Here is a 21,586-nt window from a genome sequence, read left to right as displayed (position 1 = left end):
ATCCGTTCGGCGAATGCGCGCACGTGGCAGCAAAGTACACGCGATTGTTTATTTAGGTACGTGCCCGCGTTTTTGTTTGGATTTATTTGCAGTTTTGGCCGATACCGCGAGTTTTCCAGCGTGTTGTTGCTCGCGCCTTTTCTGTCAGCGCTTCCGCCTTTGCCGTGGTGAATGGCGCGAATTTCCACGCTACAACGCCAGCACGGCCACACGGTGGCAAACAAAGGGGTGAAAAAGAAAAGCGCTCCGTTTATTATTCGAGCGCAAGCTGCTGTTTGTGTACGTGCTGCCGCTGATGAATCTGGCGAGGATTCACCATCAATCGTTAGGGCAAGGGCGAAAATGAATGTGGGTCGACCTGCCGGGCCACTTCCAATGGTCGGATGGTTTTACAATGTTTCAGCTCGCCCGGGCGGGCTTTGTGCGAGAAATTACACTGCAGTGGAATGGCGTCAAATGGCACGCGGTTTGACATTCGTGCGGTTTGTTGGTTGACCAAAGGCGTTCGCGGATTTGCTTGGCGATGAATCACAAACGCTCAATGACCACGGGTCGGGCAAACAGATGAGCATCGTTGTTTGTTCGTTCGTGTTAAAGACCATTTTTCTGGCGGCGAGAGCTGGGACGTCAAGAAACGTCTAGGCCATTCGTCATACAAGCAATTGTAGCAAATTGATTAAATGGTTGGAAAACGAATGAAACAACCTTGAGAACGGAGGAACGCCAGAGCAATGTGACGAGAACAAAAGTGTTTTTTTTTATGAAAATGCCTTTGTTTTCCTCCAATTAGGGTAGCTATATTGTTTGTTTCTTATGATCAAACTCAGTAACAAAACAAAAGCAAAGGCAATTTCATCTATTTCCGACGTTATCCAGAGCAGACTCAGCTACAAAAGCCATTGTAGATTTTGCGTTCGTTAGCAAATGGTAGGTTGGAGGAACTACCTTTAGAGTTTCTTTAATCTAAGCGCAAATATTCGATCCGCTATAGGCGTCCCATACTTTTACCAGGATCTTGTTAAATGTCCCGTTTTGTTACCGTACACTCCACAGTATGCCCAAAATGCGCATTTCGTGTCGTAAAAATGGAGCACCAAGGTGGCACTTTTGGTGTGTAAACGAAAATTTCCACCCAGGGACCCGACCCGCGCCCCAAAATGGCGCCGTGTTTTCCCTGGGCCGACTTTTCTCGCTGCCAAACGCACACGATCGTAAAGCTGATTAAAGTTTAAAACGCTCACTCACGGGATGCTTTTCCCGCTGTTAACATTCGTGTTAACCGGGTGTCGAACCGTGCTAACTTTTACCCTTCACAGGGACGCGCCACGTCGTCCCGTAGGTGCGTTTGAAAGCAATCGTTACAATAGCCACCTTCGGCTTTGAATTTAAATATTCATGCCTTTCACCGGAGCGCGCTGAGCCCGACCCCGAATCGATTTGACGTGCAACGGGGGCACGGGTTTCTTTCACTTATTCCGCCAGCTACGTGATCGAATGGGCTGTCGCCTATCGGATGCCAAGGCGGCCAATCCCACGACCGAATCGGAACGACTACTCGTGCTCCAGCTCAAGCCAATGTGAGGTGATGGGTTTGTAAGGCTCAGAAAAAAAATCACCGCCTGATTTGATATTCCATTCGCCCAACAGTCAGCTGATTGAAGGCCTCCCAACGCGCCTTCCTTCAACACCATTCAACAGGCTCCAGCTCCGGCTCCGGCTACGGGAGAAGAATTGAGGCGAAAGTTGCCGAGGAATTAAATTGAAATCTGCTCCAGAGCGCCCACGGCCATACCTGCGGCACTGACGGGGCGTCAGCCGTACGTGACGTCATGCGGGGATGGAATTTTCCCCACGGAAAAGCGCCCATCGGTGGGTGCGCAATCCATAATCCTGCCCTGCCCTGCCCGGGTTGTTCGTCTCATTCGACTCGAGCAATGCGTGCCGCTGGGACGGCCCTATAAATCCATATCGCGCCACCCGTTCGGATGCCGTCTGGACGGTCGACATTCATTGGGCGCCAAGCTCATGTGTCAATCAGCACCAGGCTCGGCTAGGGGTATGGAAACGACCTCAACCACACACTGTGCAATAAAACCAATACGTGCATCAATTTTCATTTGCCTGTCAAGCTGAAAATGTATCAAAGCACGAAGGCCCCCCTTCCCAACCGGCCCAGTAATCGGTGGGGGTTTTGGGAGTTTTCCGCTGTCCGTCGAGCTCTTGCTTGCTCTATTTCTCTCTGGCGCCGTTACGGTGAACGGAACGCTGAGCGAGTTTCAGCCATTCGAGAAATTCAGCCTTCAAGCGGGTCCCCAAAAAAACCCCAAAGGCAAAACCAAACACCGATGCTCGCGTGGTGGAAAAAGGACAACAATGGCGGAGAAAAACCAAAGCAACAATGCCAACCACAACATGCCACTCCCGGGCAAAAGTGTTTTGGGGAAAATCTTTGAGATTCTCCACCCGCACCCACACGCTCATTCGTCGGTTCTCACGTGTCGCACAATAACGTTGAAAAAATGGCAACCCTTGGTGTGGTCGATGTGACGACGAATGAATCCTTTTCGTTTTGGTGATGTGTTGGAATGTCGAGCGTGCAGAGAGTTTTCCGAGCGAGCGTTTAAAGTCACCGGGTGTGCTTGGGGATGGCAATAAGTTAAATGGTTGTCGTGTGGAACGGGAATCGGGTTTTTCGGCGTAAATTGGCGATGACGGAAAGAAACAGCTCACTTGCCCACGTCTGCGGATCTGCCAGAACTATCCACCTACGAAGCTATTGCGCTGGAAGGGATGTTCACGCATCCTAGCACACGTGGCACGAGCAGAACTAGGCGTAGGCGTGAGCTGTTCTCTTAAACATGACACGAAAGCTGGCGCAACTACACTTGGGGTTTGTCCTTGACGCAACAAATCACTCGGTGTGGTTGAACTTTAACAACAAACTGTTTGCTGCCGCTGCTATGCCAACTATTGCGATGTTTATCGTTCACTCAAAGCTAATGGAAATGCAGACAAAATGCGAACGGAACGAGAATGCTAGACCTTTTGTAGCCGATCCAACAGGTAGCTTGAAGGCACATTTTTTTTTTTGCACGAATGATTTTGTGTCATTCGGCATCGAGTCGAGCTGGAAATGCAATATCATCGTAGCGAGCTCGCGCTCAAAATGCAAAAACGCACATTCAATCAGTGCAACGAACGGCAGAAGTTTTTCATTCATCCTTTGATCTGAAACGGACGACCATAACGGGGCAATGGCGTACCTTTAGCGCTCGCACGACAACAATAACCGTGGAACCGGCTTTCCGACGTGCACCGGTGGCTTTTCGCTGACGTGGGATTACCGGAATCGACGGATGTTGATAAAATCAAATCGATTTGAGTCGCCCCTTTACGCGCTACGCGCCTCTACCATCGGGAAATGCGTGTCACCGTCCTGAAGGCGGATTGGCCCCGTTAGGAAGCAAAGAAAACAATTTCCACTGATTGAAATTTATTTTTATATGCCCCGACCGTCACGTATTGATGACGCTGCGCTACTCGGCTACGCGCCGGTGGCACGCCATTGACCACGGTTCTGAGATTATGAGCTCATAAACGGGCTGCCAGGCGGCCATTCGTCCTGCGAACGTGGAGTAGCTCCTTTGTGTGCGTCTTCGCGACTTCAGGCACTGCCTCGGAGCTAGGTGACAAATTGATACAAATTTATAACCACAAGAATTAGCTTCCCGGACAACTTCCGGGAAAAGGACATTCCACGACATCCACGGCCGCTCGGTGCCAGTTGCGATGGGAAACGCGCTCGCGTTCGCGATTGCAAAATTCCGCCCGAACTATTCCCGCCTCGGAGTCGTTTCCCGTGAACTGTTTTTCTCAACGTCGCAAAACCACCCACACGGGAGGCTGGGAAAATTGCGTTCCCAGTTCGGGGAAAGCCATCTCGAATCGATAGACGCGCGTCTGAGTTTGATCAACTTCTCATACGCAGCGACACAGCGAAACCGAAGCGTGGCGCTGCGGCAGGTTGATTTATTTTCCTACTTTACATTACGCCCAATTGTTGTGAGTCGCTCGGTTTTTGTGTCATTTCGGGGGTGTGAGGCGCTTTTCCAGGAAGTGATGTTGTTGCGCCCAAAAATACGCTCACTTCACATACACCCGGCGGATGCTTATTGCGAGCGATTAATATCGATTTCCCGGCCTTTCACGGGCATAAATCATACATGCCGTCTCCATCGAAACGGGTGGATTGTTGTGATTTTTCTTTCTCTGTCTCTCTCTCTCTTCTCCGACCAAAAAACCGCCCACGGCGCTTGGTGGCCGGGCCGCTTGGCTGCCTCGGTGGAACAAATATTTACAATCCATCGAGGAACGGAAATTTGTGCGGCAAAAGTCAACAGATCGCTTGCTAGTGTTCAACATCGCGCCATCGATGCCAAAGACCCACCGCGTAGGGGTGTTTTAAATTGATTGGGTTTTTCGTCCCACCCCCCGAGGCCAAGGCCATTTTCCGAATCTTCGCCACGAGCCCGGGACGAGTGTGGGCTCGCGTATGAGATTGCGTCCTTTCGCTTGTGGTTGGAGATTGAGTCGTGGATTTTGGGAGTGCCGATCCACACCGAAGGCAGCGTGTGCTTCAAAAAGCCCTGACATTCTAATCGCCAAACGTAGTCATTACCGACCGTAATGTAGCCCGTAAATATCGCCCCACCAGTGTGCATGCCAGCGCTCAGCAACGATTTTCGGTTCTAAGGATTCGGTTTTTTTTTTGCTTTCCTTTTCAGACTCCAACCACGCGCTATCGCTGGCGCTGGCTCGCAGCCTGCACATCCCGTACACGATAGCGGAGGACGATTCCAGCGTGCCGGCATCGTTCGACGACAGCAGCGGAAAAGGTAACGTTTCCTCCCCCTCGAGATCCCATCACGACGAAATTACGTGCCAAAGATCACTCGCCCGAAGGGCAATGCGAACATAATTTCACGCCCTATTAAACGCTTCGATCGATCAGCCACTGATGGCGCTCTTGGGTGGGTGAGAAGGAAATCCATCGGGCATCGGGTAGCGAGCGGGAATTAAAAAATAACCATCCAACCAAACGCCGATCGTAAACCTGGAAGTGGAAAACCGCACGCCATATTGCCCGCGGGCCAGCCGCCTGGGCGGCTTCGTTTTGAGTTATTTTTCGGTTTCGCTCACGGTCGCCCCACGTTCGCCGATAAGTTTATTGATGAAAAATGGGATGTGAATTCGAATTTCAATTATTGTATTTCGCTCATCGCCCTTTCGAGCCGGCACCGCGGGGCGGATGAGTTTTCCGGCCGCGAATCACGCGAATCAATTTGTTTCCACTTTTGGCCCATGCGATGGTGCAATGGTGTGCCGATCAGTAACGATCGACGACGATGACAACGATGATAGCGAGTGTGTGTGTGTGTGTAAATATCAACAATCGCAACACGATGATTACCATAATCAAAATTGGATTCCATTTCCCGCGGAAACCGTCACCCGTCGGGCGCGTGTTCGTTTGATTTGTCTTCTTCGCTTTTCTTTTCTTTTTGTTTGATGTCGTTCGTTTTGCTGGTCACCAAAGGTTAAGGAAAATGAGCTCCGGAGTTGATGTTGAGGTTTTCTTTTTTCGTAAGCAAACGCTCGGTTGCGGAGGATTTTGTCAATTTCGATCGAAATCATCTATCGGAAAGCGCACCTGATTGCATTTTGTTTACGCTTTGGGTGCTTTAATTTTCGTTGGCAGAATATAAATAGACCAGCACCTGCGTAACGCTTTATGAACAAACAACAAGAATTATTACCATGCACACACACACACACACACACACACTCCTTAGTACAGCCAGAACATCGTTGATCGTCGTCTGATTATGTTAACCAGTTATTTAAACGAACAGTTACAAGATTTCCCATAGCAAAAAAAATCTCACCCTCCATTGACACCTGCTCGTACAGCGGCTTCAATTGGTGCTGTTTGGGATTAAAAGGTTTTGCATACATTATTCAAAAAGGGAACGCACTGAACCAACAAATTGCCGTCACGGTCGGTGTGCAGAACAGCACGCCAGGCTACGTCGCGCGCCAAATAATCTCGAACAAATAAAATCAATCGTAGCCGTGTTGTACAAATCTCTCCGCCAGTTTACGGCCCAGCTGCTAGCGATAAGTTGTTTGGGAAAGCTCTACCGGAAACAGGAAAAACACCAGCAATCTGGTTGACCCATTAGAGCGCACTCAACCGGCAAGTTGGACGTGGATCTTCCTCAGGGATAGTTATCCCAGTTTCCCGGCCTGGCCAGCCTTACCCTGCGCTTTGCAACCGCTCGAGGCAAAACTTTATCCTCTTCCTGTTTGTTTGTGTTTTTTTTTCTTGCATCTTCTTGTTCTACTTCAGCGTGTCCGATTACGACTGCACAGCGCCAAGCGCGACCAGTATCAGGACTTGGAAAAAACGTGGCTTGGATTGTGCTTCTATTTATCTTTGAATCTGGCGAGTTTGTGCTTGATTCTTCGGCCTCTGAATACACTCGCACACTTGTGTGCGATCCTCGTGACGTGTGTTGGCGCGAGCTTTTTTCTGCGTTTATTTCCCGCGATGGCTGGAAGCTCGCTATTTACCAACGGCTCATCAACTTAACTGTTACCGTTTTTCTCTGGCGTGCGGTGTTACTTACAGTGGAAGCCGCCTTCCCGCTCACATACACGTCCTTCGAAGCATTGGCTTGTATTTTCTTCTTCTGAGAAAAAGCTCTGTTTCTGCTTCCCACGACTCCTTTTCCACGCCGTCCTGCAACGTGTAAAACAATGCACGTGTTTCGTCGAGCTCGGGGCGTTCATTCAATTAGGCTCGTATCTTTTAAAAAACCGCCTTCTTGCGAGTTTTCGTTTGTATTGTGTTTGCTGCTCGTCATCCTATTACGTGTCGGCAGCCTGCCAACAACCCGAAGCAACCGGCTGCGAGCGAAACACTTTGAAAGTTACACCCATCAAATCTTTATTTCGTGGCTCGAGCGAAATCTCATTAAAATGCTCATCCTTCATTAAGAATCCAATTTTCATCACCCCTTTTGGCAGACCGTTCGTAGCGGACCGATGGTTTTCCGACCCAACAGGCAGGCTTGCACTTGTTCGTACGCTTTGTTTCTCGTTTTGTCACCCAAAGCGGCCAATTCGTTGAACCGTTCGCTTGTGAATAATTTCATCAGTCTGCCGTAAAGCAATCAGCTTTTTACATTCAGCGTTAACGAAAAAAAAAACAGGAAACCCAGCGTCAACGTTTCTTATCATGCTTCTCTTTCTCTCTCTCGCTCGCTTTCTCGCTCACACACTCTGTCCCTCAGTGGTAATCGTCTGTGCATCGATCGACTCACCACACACAATCAGCGTAATCAATCAACTTAAGCGGCACAGCAGGACGAAGATCCTGCTCGTGGACATGGTGGGAGCGATTTTCAACAGCAATAACGTGCTCTACCGGCGCTTGGCGCTGCAGGACGAACCGCTGGGTTTGCTCGTCCTGACGATACTCACCGAGAACTTTCGATCCTTTCTGCACCGACTGCACGGGGTCGACCTCGGGGACTACAAGCATATCAGCGAGAATTTGCTGAAAATTCGCCTGGCGACCGAAACGGGCCCCATTCACGCCGATTCGACGGATGACTACGAGCTAACCAACCTCTATGACGCTGCGTATGACGTGCCGTCTGAGAGAGACTCCCCCGTGGGATGGCAGGACGACGTAGAGCAAAGCTCTCGAATCCTAGGCGAACCTGCAAGGCCATCAACACAGCCACACCCACCGACGGCACTGCAGGAACTGCTCGAACTAGCGTCTAACAATGGTACGGGTACGGTGCAAAGCTGCGATTTTCATTACTTCCTCAATCACGTGGCCAACTGGTACGAGATTCTCGCGCAAACCTTCGACTCGGCCCGCTGCCAGACGCTATTTGGAAACTACTGTGAGGCGGATGTCGCCCACGGAGGCAGTGCAGGTCCATCAACGGCGGATAATAGCACCGCGGAACCTCCGGAGACCGCTGGTCGGGCTCGGAACGCATCACTCCAGACGACCATCGATGAGATCGAGCGGTTCTGCGACGTTTTCCTCACCGGCTACGATAGACTGCTCGCCGATGGGTTGCCACCGTTTAACGCTTCACAAAGTGCCCTGACCGATGCGGCTCAGAACCCGTCCGATCGACTGCTGATGTTTGGGGAGCATTTCTATTTCTTCGACTTTCTGCTCGCCGTGTGGCAGGATAGCCTTCCGGAGTCACTTTCGTCACAGCAACATCGACCGTTTCGGTTCGATTTCGTGGCGTTCGACTTTAAGAACTTTTCGCAACATCGAACGGCTGTCGTTTGGCGACCGTTTCTAATCCTGGAGCAGAGCCAGCTGCATCGGCACGAGTTCAGCATGCATCCGGTTCACCCGGGGTACGCCGATTGGGTTGTCAACGCGACACTGGAAACGATCTGGACCTGTGGGCTGCTTTGCTGGACCATCGTTGGGCTTGTGGCCCTCGTCGTCGTCGCGATGATCGTTGGAAGCATCGTGTTCAGCATCGTTGTGAGGTAAGTCGTGATTTACCTTCCGTTTGCGAGTAGCGTTTCCGTGGCGAACCATTTGCAAGGATGAGATGTCCTTGCGAACATGCATTGAAATTTTTCATGCCAATTGCAACTGAGGAAGTGGATGTGAATAAGAACGATGACATGAAAGAGGTCATTGAAAAGGTTTTATTGATGAAATGATAAACTGCGAAACCGAGCTACGTACTTTTGATACGAGAGATAAGCTATCTTATTGGAATTTCAACCAGACGGCGTCGAAAATATATGAGCACAAGCACCAACGTGATTCAAACTGCACCTCATTTACCATCGAACTCTAACATCAATATTTTGCCTTAGGATGAAAATTGTGTAGAAAGATTTTCCTTTTTTCGTCATTTAATTAACAATATTACCTCTTTTCTTTGCACATGTTTTTAGACGTTCATGTAGGTTCTAGCTATCGTATTTACCAGAACTATTCATTGCTCTGACGAATAGCTCAACTAATCAGCTTGAATTAAGTTTAACTGCCAAATTTGAATGTATTTGGTTGTTGTTTTTGAATATCGCTTAGCACATTGAACATTCACATTGCACATAATATAACACATGTTCAGTTCAAAATATTACAGGAACATTTTTGCATAATTACAATGCATTTAAAAATTACATCCCTTACATGCAAAACCTTTTTTGAACTGAATAGTTATATCATCATAGACTTGATTAACTTTCGATATCAATGACAGTTTTGATACTAAATATTATGATTGAAATTCGGATGTTTACAATTTATGAAAGGAAAATGGAAAAGGTAGATGAATTAAAACTTAAAATATTTTCGCAAGCCAGTGATAAAGTCATGAATTTTATATGGAAATTAATGTCAACCTTATGACAAATTTGAGCACCTTTTATTTTTGCATGTATACAACACATTTTATACACACCCCTACTTATCATTGAGTCTACTCTCAACCTTCGGTATTTGAATCAAGAAATAGCATGAAAATTTCCTTTTCATTTGCAAGCATGAAAAATTTACTATTCTTTTGCATTTTACAATGTATAACAAATGCTGCAATTATATTTAATCTTTCAACTCTGTAACATTTTTGCTGATACATCTATACATACTTTCATGTTTACAACGTAACCGAAAGTATATCCACAGCACTGTATACTGTTTGTAAGCTCCATCATGTACCAGAAACAAAAATCATTGCTCAAGAACACGCTTCAATGATACACTTCTAAGACCTGGTCCATATTTGCGGTTAATACTTAGTAGCATAATTGAAAGGTTTTCGCAACAAACATGACAAAAAGATGATGAAAGCTCGTATGTGCTTTCGTGCACATCGCAGTTAGCATGAACAGTTCTCCAGCATTCAAAGAAATGTTTGACATACCTATACCCATGTTCGATCACACCTTGTTCAACATCGGTTACTTCCATGTCGTCCAACTCCCGCAATGGACCGCACATATTTCGCCGTAAGTCGTAACACATGTATCGCTGACAGTAAAATGAGAATCTTCCCAACAAATCTTTCCCAAACATATACGAAGAACACGCAAAGTTCGTTAGGTCGAATTCCGCACCAGCTAGCGTAGCTAAGTTGTACGTTGAAGGAACGTTACGCAGTATTTCGCCTCGGTTTCGATTTCCACGTGGATTAGCGTCTCCTGCTCATATCTGAGAAATCGTTCAATCTTATTTCTACAACCCACGCATAACGGCATATTTTAGCAATGTGACAGATATGGGAAAGATTCTTTACCAGAATAGAGTGCCTTCCACTGAAGCTATGTCCAGCATTTGATCAAAGTGCAGGTTCTGCAAAGATTTTGGCCCAATTTCGGCATAGTTAACGAAGCTAATATGCAAACTGACCGGCGATGGAAGCTTCCGTTTCGCCATGGTGGTGTTTTCCAAACGTCTATTCACTTAACACCTTCGACAGGGTCGAATCGCTGCACGAAAACGCCCGCTCGTCCCTATTACGCACCCAAGGACTTCCTTTTCTTCATTCTGCGCGTGACCGTGGGCCGGCAACCGTGCTCTTCCAGCTCGCTGCGCTTGACCGACAGCTATTCCGAAACCTTTTCAGCGCCAGGAGACCCATCAAATTACGACCGATCCCTGCATACGCCCCCTTAGCCAAGCCTCGGCGGTGTATTAGCATGGTGATGAATCGTTCCCCAACCGTACAGGATCCGTGTCCGTTTTGGTTTCGGGTGTGGCGGGTAGCCTTTTTGATTTGTTTAATGTTTTCATCCACTCGAGCTCAAACGCTCGCATCCCTGCCCAAGGTCACCACTCGACGGAAAGGTTCCGATGGGAAGCAGCTGAGGCTGTGACGGTGTCCGGAAAGGATCGTTTTCCATCTTCCCCTTTCCCCAACACCCCAACGCCCCTCAAAACCCCCTACGGGGAGGGACGCCTCGAATCCTTCGTCAAGGTTGGCAAAGCAGCTCGAAATTGATTTCGTCCTAATTTCGGACGCCAGGCTACACCCAAGCATGTCGTTGCCAGACGCGAGATCTATTTCTGGACCGGCTCCTCGGTGCCGTTGATTGACATGCAGCCGGTGAAAAACATCGATGTTTAACCACCGTGACCCAAAGTTTTGCTTGCTTTTCGTTACATTTTTGCTCCACCGGTTTCCCGTGCGCATGCTGCACAGAGTGCCCGGCATTACGAGCGCGGTTAAACAAAAGCCCACGAGTCGGGACATTGTGTTTCGTGCCTAAACTTCGTCCTGCCAGAAGCGATCCTTTCCGAAACGGTGCGGTTTCCCCGGAACCTCACCGGGTTTCAGTTTTTAATATCATAGCGGTGTGCAACATTTTCATCGCAGCTGATAACGGCATTAATCTCTTTAATACCACCCCAAATACGTCCTGTTCACGTTATAACGTGCTTGTATTATCCAATTATGATTGTCTTTTGCGTGAGCGAGCAAACGAGGAGCAAGAGTGAGTGTGAGAGAGAGAGAGCGAGAGAGAGAACAAGACGAAACTGGAATGCTGGGAAGCCCAACATTTACTAATCGCCCAATTTCCGATGCGCCCACCATACCTCGGCAGGTTCGCACGTGGCACGGGCGCTTAATCGCTCGATGCGCTCGCTAGGGATTTATTTATTCAATCACCGGCCACCTAACCCATCGTTCCAACCGTCCAGGCCAGGTTTTCCAGGACCTCGTCGATCCAATCCTAATGTTGCCTCCCAGACACCACCACCGTCAGCGCACCAGCTCGAGGATAAAACATTACCGCTTGAAGCAATCATCCCTCCGCATAAGGATGATAAATAATGCAATGCTCGGCCCGACCTGTTGCCGAGCCTCAAAAACCCCTCACGCGGAGGAGACCCGACACCGGCGCAGGAAGAGATTAAATCCCTCCCAATCGCATTGGTAAAGTTTGCTTTATTCGTTACGAGTCACCGCGTTTTGGGGTGATCGTAAATTTATGATACTTTTTTGGGCCCGTCCGTTCCAACGCTTCGCCACGCTAGATCGCACGGTCAGCCGGAATGTAAGCCTTCGCTTTGTGACGCTGGGTTATTTTTTTACGACCCACAATGAATAATAAAACTGCTTTTGTTCGGTCACCATCGGCCGGATGAGCGCACCAGCGGCGAGCGAGTTCGATGGCGAGCGGCTTGAATGATTAAGCACGTGGTTTAGCCATTTTTACGCAATTGATTTAACCGCGTTTTAGAAATTCACCCTCGCTATGGGGTGTTAATTGAGAATGTTCCGACGCTCGGGATGAACTTGAAGCGCAGGCTCTGATCTCTGTGCCATGTGCAATCTTTATGTGTGCGAGATTTACGCAAACTTGTGGCTGCGGCTTTTTTTTTCGAGCCTCGAGCGCACCCATCGGGGGACCTTTCGGAAAACCAATTTCCTGCCGTCAAGTGTGTCGGTTGACCGGTTGGCGCACATGGTCGATGTAATGAATGACTTGACGGCCCACTTAATTCCCAACCCCAGTCGGGGGACACTTCAGAGAAAGAGAAAGCGAGAGAGAGAGAGAGAGAGAGAGAGAGAGAGAAAAAACACGCTTCAGGTGTTCAGGTGTTCGCCCCATACCAGACCAACGGTTTGGCCCCACGCAGCCACATCGCAAAGTTAGCCGACAAACTTATCCGATACCGAGGAATCCACTCAAAAGGGAACCTCAAATTTATTACCTTCTCATCCGAGCGGGAGCCGTCCATTCCACGGCACGTTTCGGGCAATTCGCCCCACAAAGTATCCTCATCATCGGATGCCCGCACAGGCGCGTCCATATTCCCGCGGGCGGAAAAGTAACTAAAGCCGGCTCGACCGACGATATCAGCCACCATTCATAAGTAACCGTCCAGCGCGATGCAATGGCGTGTTTATCTGCGCCTTTTCCGTCGGGTGGGGAAAGTATTTCGTAACTTTTAATTCCGAACTTTCCCGCCGCCGCCGCCGGGCGATGGGGAGTCGGGCCGGAGCTACCGACGGGAACCGTGTCACGCTTCCGGTACCGTGCGATGACGAGGGTTCGCTTGGTGGAAAACTCGAGGGTCCGGAAAATTAATTGACTTCGATTAGGCTGCTGGCTGTGGGTGGATTCGGTGGCTTACGAAGCGAACGGGAACGGGAAAAGTTAAACGCCAGCGAAAAGCGCCAAGCGTCGCCTTTGCTTTGACGGGTTCGCTTCGGTCAACCTGCGTCAGAAAATCCCCCGGGCGGTGTCAAGTGAAATTGGCGCAAAAGAAATCCACCTCACAGCTCGCCCTGGGACAATGCATAACTCACTCAATTAAGTTTTCATCGAGAAAGAGAGAGAAAGAGAGAGCGAGAGTGAGAGTGAACCGGAAAACTCCTGTGGGCAGTTTGCTGGAGTTTTCATTTCAGCCCTTTTAGTGGTGTTTCGCAACCCCTGAGCGACTAGCTTTTTTGAAGCGGAAGAAACGGTGTCCTTTTTGTGTCTGATTTTCACAACTGTCCTTCTAGACGGATAGATTGAAGGAAGCTTTCAATGAGAATCCCTATAAACATAAGACTCGGCTGAACGAATTGTAGCTGCCCTTGAGGTCGTTGCTTCGTCGGCAGTTTTCCTCGTTTTAGCGAGAAGCTCATCAGCTCATAGGCCAAAGCGGATACGGGGCTCAGGATCTGGTCCACTTACAATTACTGCGCTATCGGCGGAATGCATTTGCTCTGCCGTGAGTGGAATTACGGCGGTCATGATTTATGCTCGGATCGACGGGAGGTTTACCTCCGTCGAAGGGGCTTTTTTTCTGACGACAGTACGGGAAACTCAATTCGCATCCTTTCTAGAGGCCATAATCCGATACTGTGGAAAATTGGATGTAGTTTTTCCTTTATTGGAAACAGCAAATGGTACTAGCCGGCTTATGGTTTTATTACTTAAAGGAAATTTCAAACATCAGAATGCATCAATTAAGTTAAAAATCTATTGCCGTTTTTCTGTATTTAACCTTAAATATATCACTTACATCAGTATGGTGCAACGTAGTATCTTGTTTAGAGTTCCATATGACTTCAGAAACATTTCAAAAGTAGCATTTATCAATCCACCACAATCGACCAGATGAAGAATGTTTCCACTTGCTTCCCAGACCATTTTCACAGCAGACCCGAATGGTTACGCACAAGCCGAAGCAGATGATATCCCAAAAGTTTTTGACATATTACACAAACAACGTTATCGCACCAAGTGCTGCCAGAGTGGACATAATTTGCCATCATCCACCATTCCGAGAGGCGTGCAATGTGGGACGATTCATCATCGCCTGCGATAGAAGAAAGTGGCGGAAATAATTTGGCATCGTTTCGTTTCCCTTCGCTACTCTCCTAAACAGTGATTTTCCTCGAAACGACCGCTTCTTTGATGTCGTAGCGCAGGCCACCACTTCCGCCCACAATGAACTCAATTTTCTCGACTCATCCCGCAACCGAAGCGGAACTGCTTCTTCACGAGCCGACGAGGATAAATGCACCATATCGTGGCGGAACGATCAGCGGCTCTCCGCAGCTAATTAAAATGTCCTCAACGTCCGCTACGTCCGATGACGTGCGATTCCGTCGGGTGTGCTCGTGTCCGTGGAAACGCTCACCCTGCGACAGTTCTTCAACCCTCCGCCCAAATGCACGTGCGACGCCATTAACAGGAGCGGTCGCTCTTCCGTTTTTCTCGCCCCACAGAAACTACATCCTCAAGACGCGGCTCTCAAAAGGACCGAACAAAATCGTGCTTTCCCCATCGGACTTCGTGTTTCCGGTTGACATGCGAAGGGTAAGTTGGTTGCGGTGGATTGGCGCTCTCCGGAGAGAGAGAGAGAGACGCCATTCCGCCGGCAGGGTTGCGCCCGAAAGCCGTTAATGAAGGTCTAATTTGCATGTATTTCCGATTTATCGCTTCTCGCCGCAGGTTGACGAGGGTATCGAGGCGATGCTGTGCTGCTGGCTCCAGCAGCTGCAGGAGTTCGGTGGCCCCGAGGTGGAAAAGCCCGACCTGCTGAAGGGATCGATCGGATCACTCAAGAACCTTGGGCTGCCGGCACCGACGAAACCGAACTCGGGCAGCGAGACTTTAATCCGTCACAACACCACGGCCGCCATCGATCATAAGGCGCGCTATAATGTAAGCCGCCATTCGAGCCCACAAACTCGTGCTAATCTCTCTCTCTCTCTCTCTCTCTCTCTCTCTCTCTCGCTCTTTTTTTAACAACCTTTCACAAATTCCCTATTTACCACCCCATTGGTGGTGGCAAGCATGCCTTTCGGATTCCACGAATCGTTCGAAAAGTTTCCCTCGTCATTTTTCCTCGAGCACCAATTCGAATCCCAATCGCCCGTCCAAATCGCTCGCCATTCTACTATCGCGAAAATCCCTAATAGAGTGAAAAAGAAAGAGAGAGAGAGAGAGACACTCGAAATCGTGCACCCAAATCTCCCGTGACAGACCTGTTGGAGCTGCCCTAGCTTAGCTGCCTACTCACTTCCTTTATCTATCTTCTTTATTCTTTTCTCTTTTTTTTTGGCACACTCGACACAGGGTGATTTAGTGCAGTTGAAGGAAATCCCATCGAGCTCGGCATCCCACGAGCTGAAAACGAAGGCAATGGACCTACTCGTAATGGCGCACGGTTTACGACACGAGAACATAAATCCTCTAATCGGTAATTTTCCCAGTGTTGATATGTTTTCCAGCTTGTAGTCTTTGTTTTTTTTTTTTTGCTTTGTTTTGCGCCTTTTGGTTTGGTTTCGTTGGCGTATTTTTCCCCGTTTCCTTTTTCACCCAAGCCGTCGTCTGCCAACCACAGAGGGTGGTTTTGTTGCACGCAGTCACCCGAATGGGGCCGGATGTGTCACGTTAAGGGCCTTGTAAACATTCGCAGTTTATGACGTACCTGTGATTCGCTGAAAGGCTGCAAGCGCCCAACAGAGCAGAGCAGCTGTGTGCAATGTGAGCCATCCTGAGCCATGCCGGAACGGGCCATAACAAACACGAAATTGTGTCACAGTAGATTTACGGCTCTTATCCCGCTCGCAGCAAGCTGCACGAGAGCCCCCTTAACCACCATCACCTAATGGGTGGCACATAAACTCAGATCATCTTATTCGATCTATTTGTCATCATTAACCTGCACATTTATCGACCTGCGCTCCGGTCGCATCACTGTTAAGCGCCAAGCGTCACCACTGGGGCTTGCGAAGCTCCTTCATTCCTTCAAAGTCAACTAGAGCAAGCTGAGATGTGGTCTCAAGTTTAAAGTCCCTCGATAGAAGTACGTTCATTATGCGGTACTTCGCCTGTTGCCGTCGCTCCGCTCGACGAGAGCTTTAACCGCAGCCTGGTGGTGGTGGGATTTTTGAGCTCAACACACCATTGAAGCGCTGCTGCTCCGTCGAGTGCTGGTGAAGCGCTGTGCTAAACCTTTGAGCATCTAATTTATCACCAGATAAACCCCTTTTATATTGGGGCAAAATTAAATTACGTACCTCCAGATGCTGCGCTGCTTCGTGGGTTGAGAAAGCGCTTTAAACGACGCGAGGGTCGAAACGTTTTAGGCAACTTTTAACGATTTGACGAAAGTTTCACCATCGATCATACAGATAAGTTTCGCGAGTTCATCTGCGCACGAATTCATAGGCAAATGTGCAGAGAACGAGCACCTTTTGCTGGGTGATAAAATCCAAGCGACATTTTCACCCCGGGGTAGCTTAATCGGCTCCACATTGAAGCAGTGGTGGCTTTGGGTTGTGACAATTTTCCACCACCCCAAATTGACCCATTCCGGACGCTGCAATCGCGCATAATGATGCATCATTTTATACATCGTACAGCTCCCGTTATCTGGCCCCTTCGTTCGACCTTCACCATTTAATCCATCGCTCCAGTGCAACGACACTGCGGTACATTAATTAACGTTATTAAAACATTGTTCCGCTTTGCCAACGAAGCCTCGGAAGCCAATCGAATTGTTAACCCTTTTCCCGGTTTAATCCGAATCTCATCTCATTATCGCGCGGGGAAACAATGCGTTCGGAAGTTGATTGATTTCGACTCATGCCCAGCCTTGCGGGCCTTTTTTTTGCACGATTTGTTCCCATATCGCGGTAATAAATCCGCCTCCATCGGATGGTATCGGCGGTTGTTGTCACACGAATCAAGCCACCGCCCATTAATTGCAATTAGTTAGCAATCGAGTTATCCACCAATGGATTGGATGTCGAACAGAGCGCGAAACCACACGTAACCGGCTGCCAAGCGTGGGGAAGCAACTCGTGTCCTTTTGTGGAGCTCGATGCTTCTGTTCGTTTATTAATTCGCTTCTGAATGGCACCAAACCACATCGGTGCTCTGGCTTTTATTGCCACACCGGCAGCTATTGCTAATGGCCACTGGGAAAGGTGTCGTTAGGGAAGAGTCAATGTGCCAGAAGAACTGAACTGATTAGGACGTTCCACTCGGTGTGCATGTACACTGTCTATTGGAGTGTTGTGGAGATATCCTTTAATCCTTTCAATAGATTGCTATTGCAAACAAATACGACCCCTTGTGAACTCAATCTCCTTAATTGAACGCGTTTCGCGAACCTTTTTGTATCACAAATGCGGCCGTTTTGCATACTGCAAAAGGTAAATCGATTGTCATGTCTCTCAGGAATGAATGCTCGGTAATTAGAAGTCCACAATACAAACGTTATCAGCGAGTTTTTATTTCATGGCAGGTTAGAAAACTTATTACACTTTCATTCTACGATTGTGACTCGCATGAATCCATTCGCGCGGGTATTGACACTCGTTATTTCGTTTATTGCGAGAAACCAACCTATAAATAAGACTTTCAGTGTAACAATAATCAGGTCGCAACATAATAATTACACGCTTCTGCACGTTCGAGCAGCGGAAGAAGACGAGAAGAAAAAAAAAACATCCAAACGCATTCATTCCAGCGTGACAGAGCGTGCATCGGAAAACTCTAAATATAACGACCCTCGTCGGGAGTCAGGTCCGGCAAACGTTACCGAGAACCCGTTTCGAACCCTTGTCTTATTTTATTGCTCCACCAGTAATTGCCCCTGCAAGGTTCTGCTGACCCATTTAACGCCCTGCGACCGAACCTGCGGCAAAACTCCACACTCCAGACCGGCACGGGGCAACACTGTAACCGTGCCTTCGTTAACGTTGTTCATTGAGCCCGAAACTATGGAAGGCAGGAAGGCGATGCTTCTGCTCATTTAATTATTATCTGGAGATGGTGTCCCCTGGCAGTCGCTTGGCCTTTTTCGTTGGGTTCGTTGGTTTCTCGCTGTACTCGCTACGGTGTAAACATTGCGGACATGCTCATTTTGGGCCTTGCGTTTGCGAAACGTTTCCTAGACTCGACTTCGTCGAAGCTTTTACGCAATTTGTGTGCTTTCATGCAGACTTTCTCTCTCTCTCTCTCTTTCTCTCTCATGTCCCTATGGGTCCATCAATCCGGATGGTTCCATTTCGGGGCGAAACGTCGAAACAAAACAAATTACCAGCATCGTGCTGTAGCTGGTTGCTAGGAACGATGATGAAGAAAATCCAGGCAAAACCAGGATCATGTCCACATCATCGACAACCCAGGTAGCCTTTGCAACGGTCACCAGTCGGTTCGCATTATGGGGATATTCTCCGGCTCGATCTCAACTCATTCGGGCATTCGGGTTGGATGTATACCATGTCACACCGTTCACTGGGAACGAGAAAGTGACCGGCAGGAAAAGGCCACGCACCGATCGAACCGATGGTTGCATTTTCCAGCCGACATGTGACCTGTTGGTGCTGACGGCACCATAAATGCATCGGATGGATTAACAAAACCATCAGTCCACACGAGCACTGTCATGAACTGTTGCCTCTACGGAGTCACTCTCGTTCGGAGGGCTTCTGCCAACGTGACCACCATCGGTACCTTAGTTTCACCAACTGCACATCGTTGGCAACGTCGACATCGTACTGTCGCACTCGAGAAGTCGAGGAATACACCAACCCACTCACTCACAGCAGCGTAACAGCATCACATGGCCCATTGGTTGCTCGAATGCATGCAATTGCACGCCCAAAAAGCTTCTCGTGCGCATCGTCAGCATGTCATCCATGCAGGGTTCGTGCAGTGAAGGCCACACTGAAGCGAATCCGTTTTCCCATTTTAATTCAATTAAAACTGTGTGACCAACAGCAGACATCGAGGGTGCAGAAAGTCGTCATTCGCACCATTCCCGGACCGGTCCACTAGCATAGGTTTTCGTGTTTTTCTTCACCCATTAAAGGGAACCGAAGGGCAACGAATTACCCACGTCAGCAGCTGCATCGTCAACGTGCACCTGTAGTGGAGCTTTTTCAATGAAACGAAAAACCCCACCATTATTGTCGAACTCGAAACCGGCCGAGTCAGCTATCGGCGTCGTTACCGTTTCCACGTTGACGACAGGATTTCGCTGGAGTTCTCAACTAAACACGGTGGCTTCGCTGACGTTCTCAGTTGACTCCCACACACAACCAGAACAGAAAATGGCCACACTTTGGTCGCCTTACCAAAGCCAACCAAAGCGCGTACGGTGCAAACTTTTAATGAGCATGGTTCGTTCTCGCCGGAAACGTTCCTCGTTGGCTCGCGCCCTCGAAACAACGCGCAAGAATGCACCAGAGGATTGGAACAGAGCTTACAAATGTTGCGCAAAATGAGTGCCTCACCGAGGGTTTGATGAAACGCACCGAAAGTTCCACAAAACAAACCCACTTGTTCGTTAAGGGATGCTTTGTTTTTTCTTTTCCTGTCCGCCATAACGCTGCATGCCAAGTGCCAAGGATATTACGAATGCGATCTCGCAGCCGTACGCCCGTTGTATGCGCATTATTAGACATTTATAGTCGGCATTTGAACAAAACAAAATGTGATCTTTAGCTGTATGCAGCTCACCAGCGAAAGCAATGATTCGCTCGTAAAACTTTGCTCATTAAAGCTCCGGTTCCCCGAGGCGCGGCCCGTTTTGTGGTGTATTAAAATTTCACTCCCTCATTGCGCCACTAACCACCTAGTATCGCGATGCTCGAGGGAGTTTCCACCCCACAGAAAGGATGCAAAAAACAAAACAAAACACACAATTCGAAAACGCGGCACCTTTATTAAATTCGCTAGCGAAACTTTCGCCCCCTAAGCGCGATGATGAGCGAAAAGCGTCGATTCTTTGAGTTCTTTTTCGCGAATGACCCCACCCGAATAGCCCTGGTCCAGGGTTCTCGTCGAGGGAATTCCACTCGTCAGGATCGGAGCGCAGCTTCAACGCGCCCAGGCAACCAGCCGGAAGGCTCAACGAGATCGGTGCATCGGTCTCGTTGGAGCTGAATTAATAACGAACCGTTCTCCGGGCCCGTTTGCTAAACGGCAGAACGATGGCTGTGATTACAGTTCACGAGCACGCTGATGCAGATGAGCGAACTATATGAAAGCGAGAGATGGAGAGAGAGAGCGAGAGAGAGAGAGAGAGAGAGAGAGAGAGAGAGAGAAAAGGCGGTATTTATTCGCATCTGTTGCGTGGGAGCTGCCAAGGATTCAGCTACTGCTGCATGCATTCACGAAACGAAAGCTCCTTAGGCGTGAACGGAAGCGTGAAAGAATGTTTGACTGCTTATTGCCCCTTAAGACGTAACGCTGTAACGGCTTCTTATTAGAAAAGAGGGGCGATTTTCTTTTTTCTGCTTTTATTTTTTGTTTTTCGTTGGAATTTCGTTTGCTGACCTGGTTTTGTGTGTCAAATGGAGGCGCATGGTCGTTGACGTTTGCTCTGCTCGACCCGAAGCAACCGTTCCGGCATATCGTATATTGACTTGATTTCCCTTTCCCAAGGATGGTTAAACGAACCGACCCGGACGGCGCTGGTGTTTGAGCATTGCTCACGCGGGTCCCTGCAGGACGTGCTCATCATGGACGAGATCAAGCTGGACTGGTCCTTCCGGTTGAGCCTGCTCACGGACCTGGTGCGTGGAATGCGCTACCTTCACGCGTCACCTTTGCGTGTTCACGGTTCTCTGTCATCGCGCAATTGCGTCGTAGACGCCCGCTGGGTGCTCAAGATCACCGATTACGGCATGCTGACTTTCTACGAAGCGCAAGGCATCGCGCCAGCTCCCCGTGGTGCCAAAGAGTTGCTGTGGACCGCGCCGGAGGCGTTACGCGACTCTAAGGCGTACCCAAAGGCCGGCACGCAACCAGCCGATGTGTACGCTTTCGGTATCATCATGCAGGAAGTGGTCGTACGAGGTGAACCGTACTGTATGCTGTCACTCTCGCCGGAGGAAATTATCACCAAAATCAAGAAACCTCCGCCCTTGATACGACCTTCGGTGTCGAAAGGTGCAGCACCACCGGAAGCCATCAACATCATGCGCCAGTGTTGGGCGGAGAGTCCCGAAATGCGACCCGACTTTGCGGCGTAAGTATCAACAGCGAAGGGGGG

General features: G+C 49.0%; 1 protein-coding gene across 1 annotated transcript in view; it reads left to right on the top strand.

Moving 5' to 3' along the window:
- LOC128721742 (uncharacterized) overlaps nucleotides 1–21,586 on the top strand; it is a 38,678-nt gene that overhangs the window by 12,309 nt on the left and 4,783 nt on the right. Inside the window, exons 5-10 of the mRNA XM_053815527.1 lie at nucleotides 4,785–4,895; nucleotides 7,356–8,595; nucleotides 14,796–14,886; nucleotides 15,022–15,234; nucleotides 15,649–15,772; nucleotides 20,977–21,562. Coding sequence (XP_053671502.1) covers nucleotides 4,785–4,895; nucleotides 7,356–8,595; nucleotides 14,796–14,886; nucleotides 15,022–15,234; nucleotides 15,649–15,772; nucleotides 20,977–21,562 — 2,365 coding nt within the window. The remainder of the gene's footprint in view (nucleotides 1–4,784; nucleotides 4,896–7,355; nucleotides 8,596–14,795; nucleotides 14,887–15,021; nucleotides 15,235–15,648; nucleotides 15,773–20,976; nucleotides 21,563–21,586) is intronic.

This window comes from Anopheles nili, chromosome 2 (assembly GCF_943737925.1).
Source record: "Anopheles nili chromosome 2, idAnoNiliSN_F5_01, whole genome shotgun sequence".
Taxonomy (NCBI): domain Eukaryota; kingdom Metazoa; phylum Arthropoda; class Insecta; order Diptera; family Culicidae; genus Anopheles; species Anopheles nili.
Note: the sequence above shows the minus strand (reverse complement) of the source record. Positions and strands in the feature narration are given on the sequence as shown.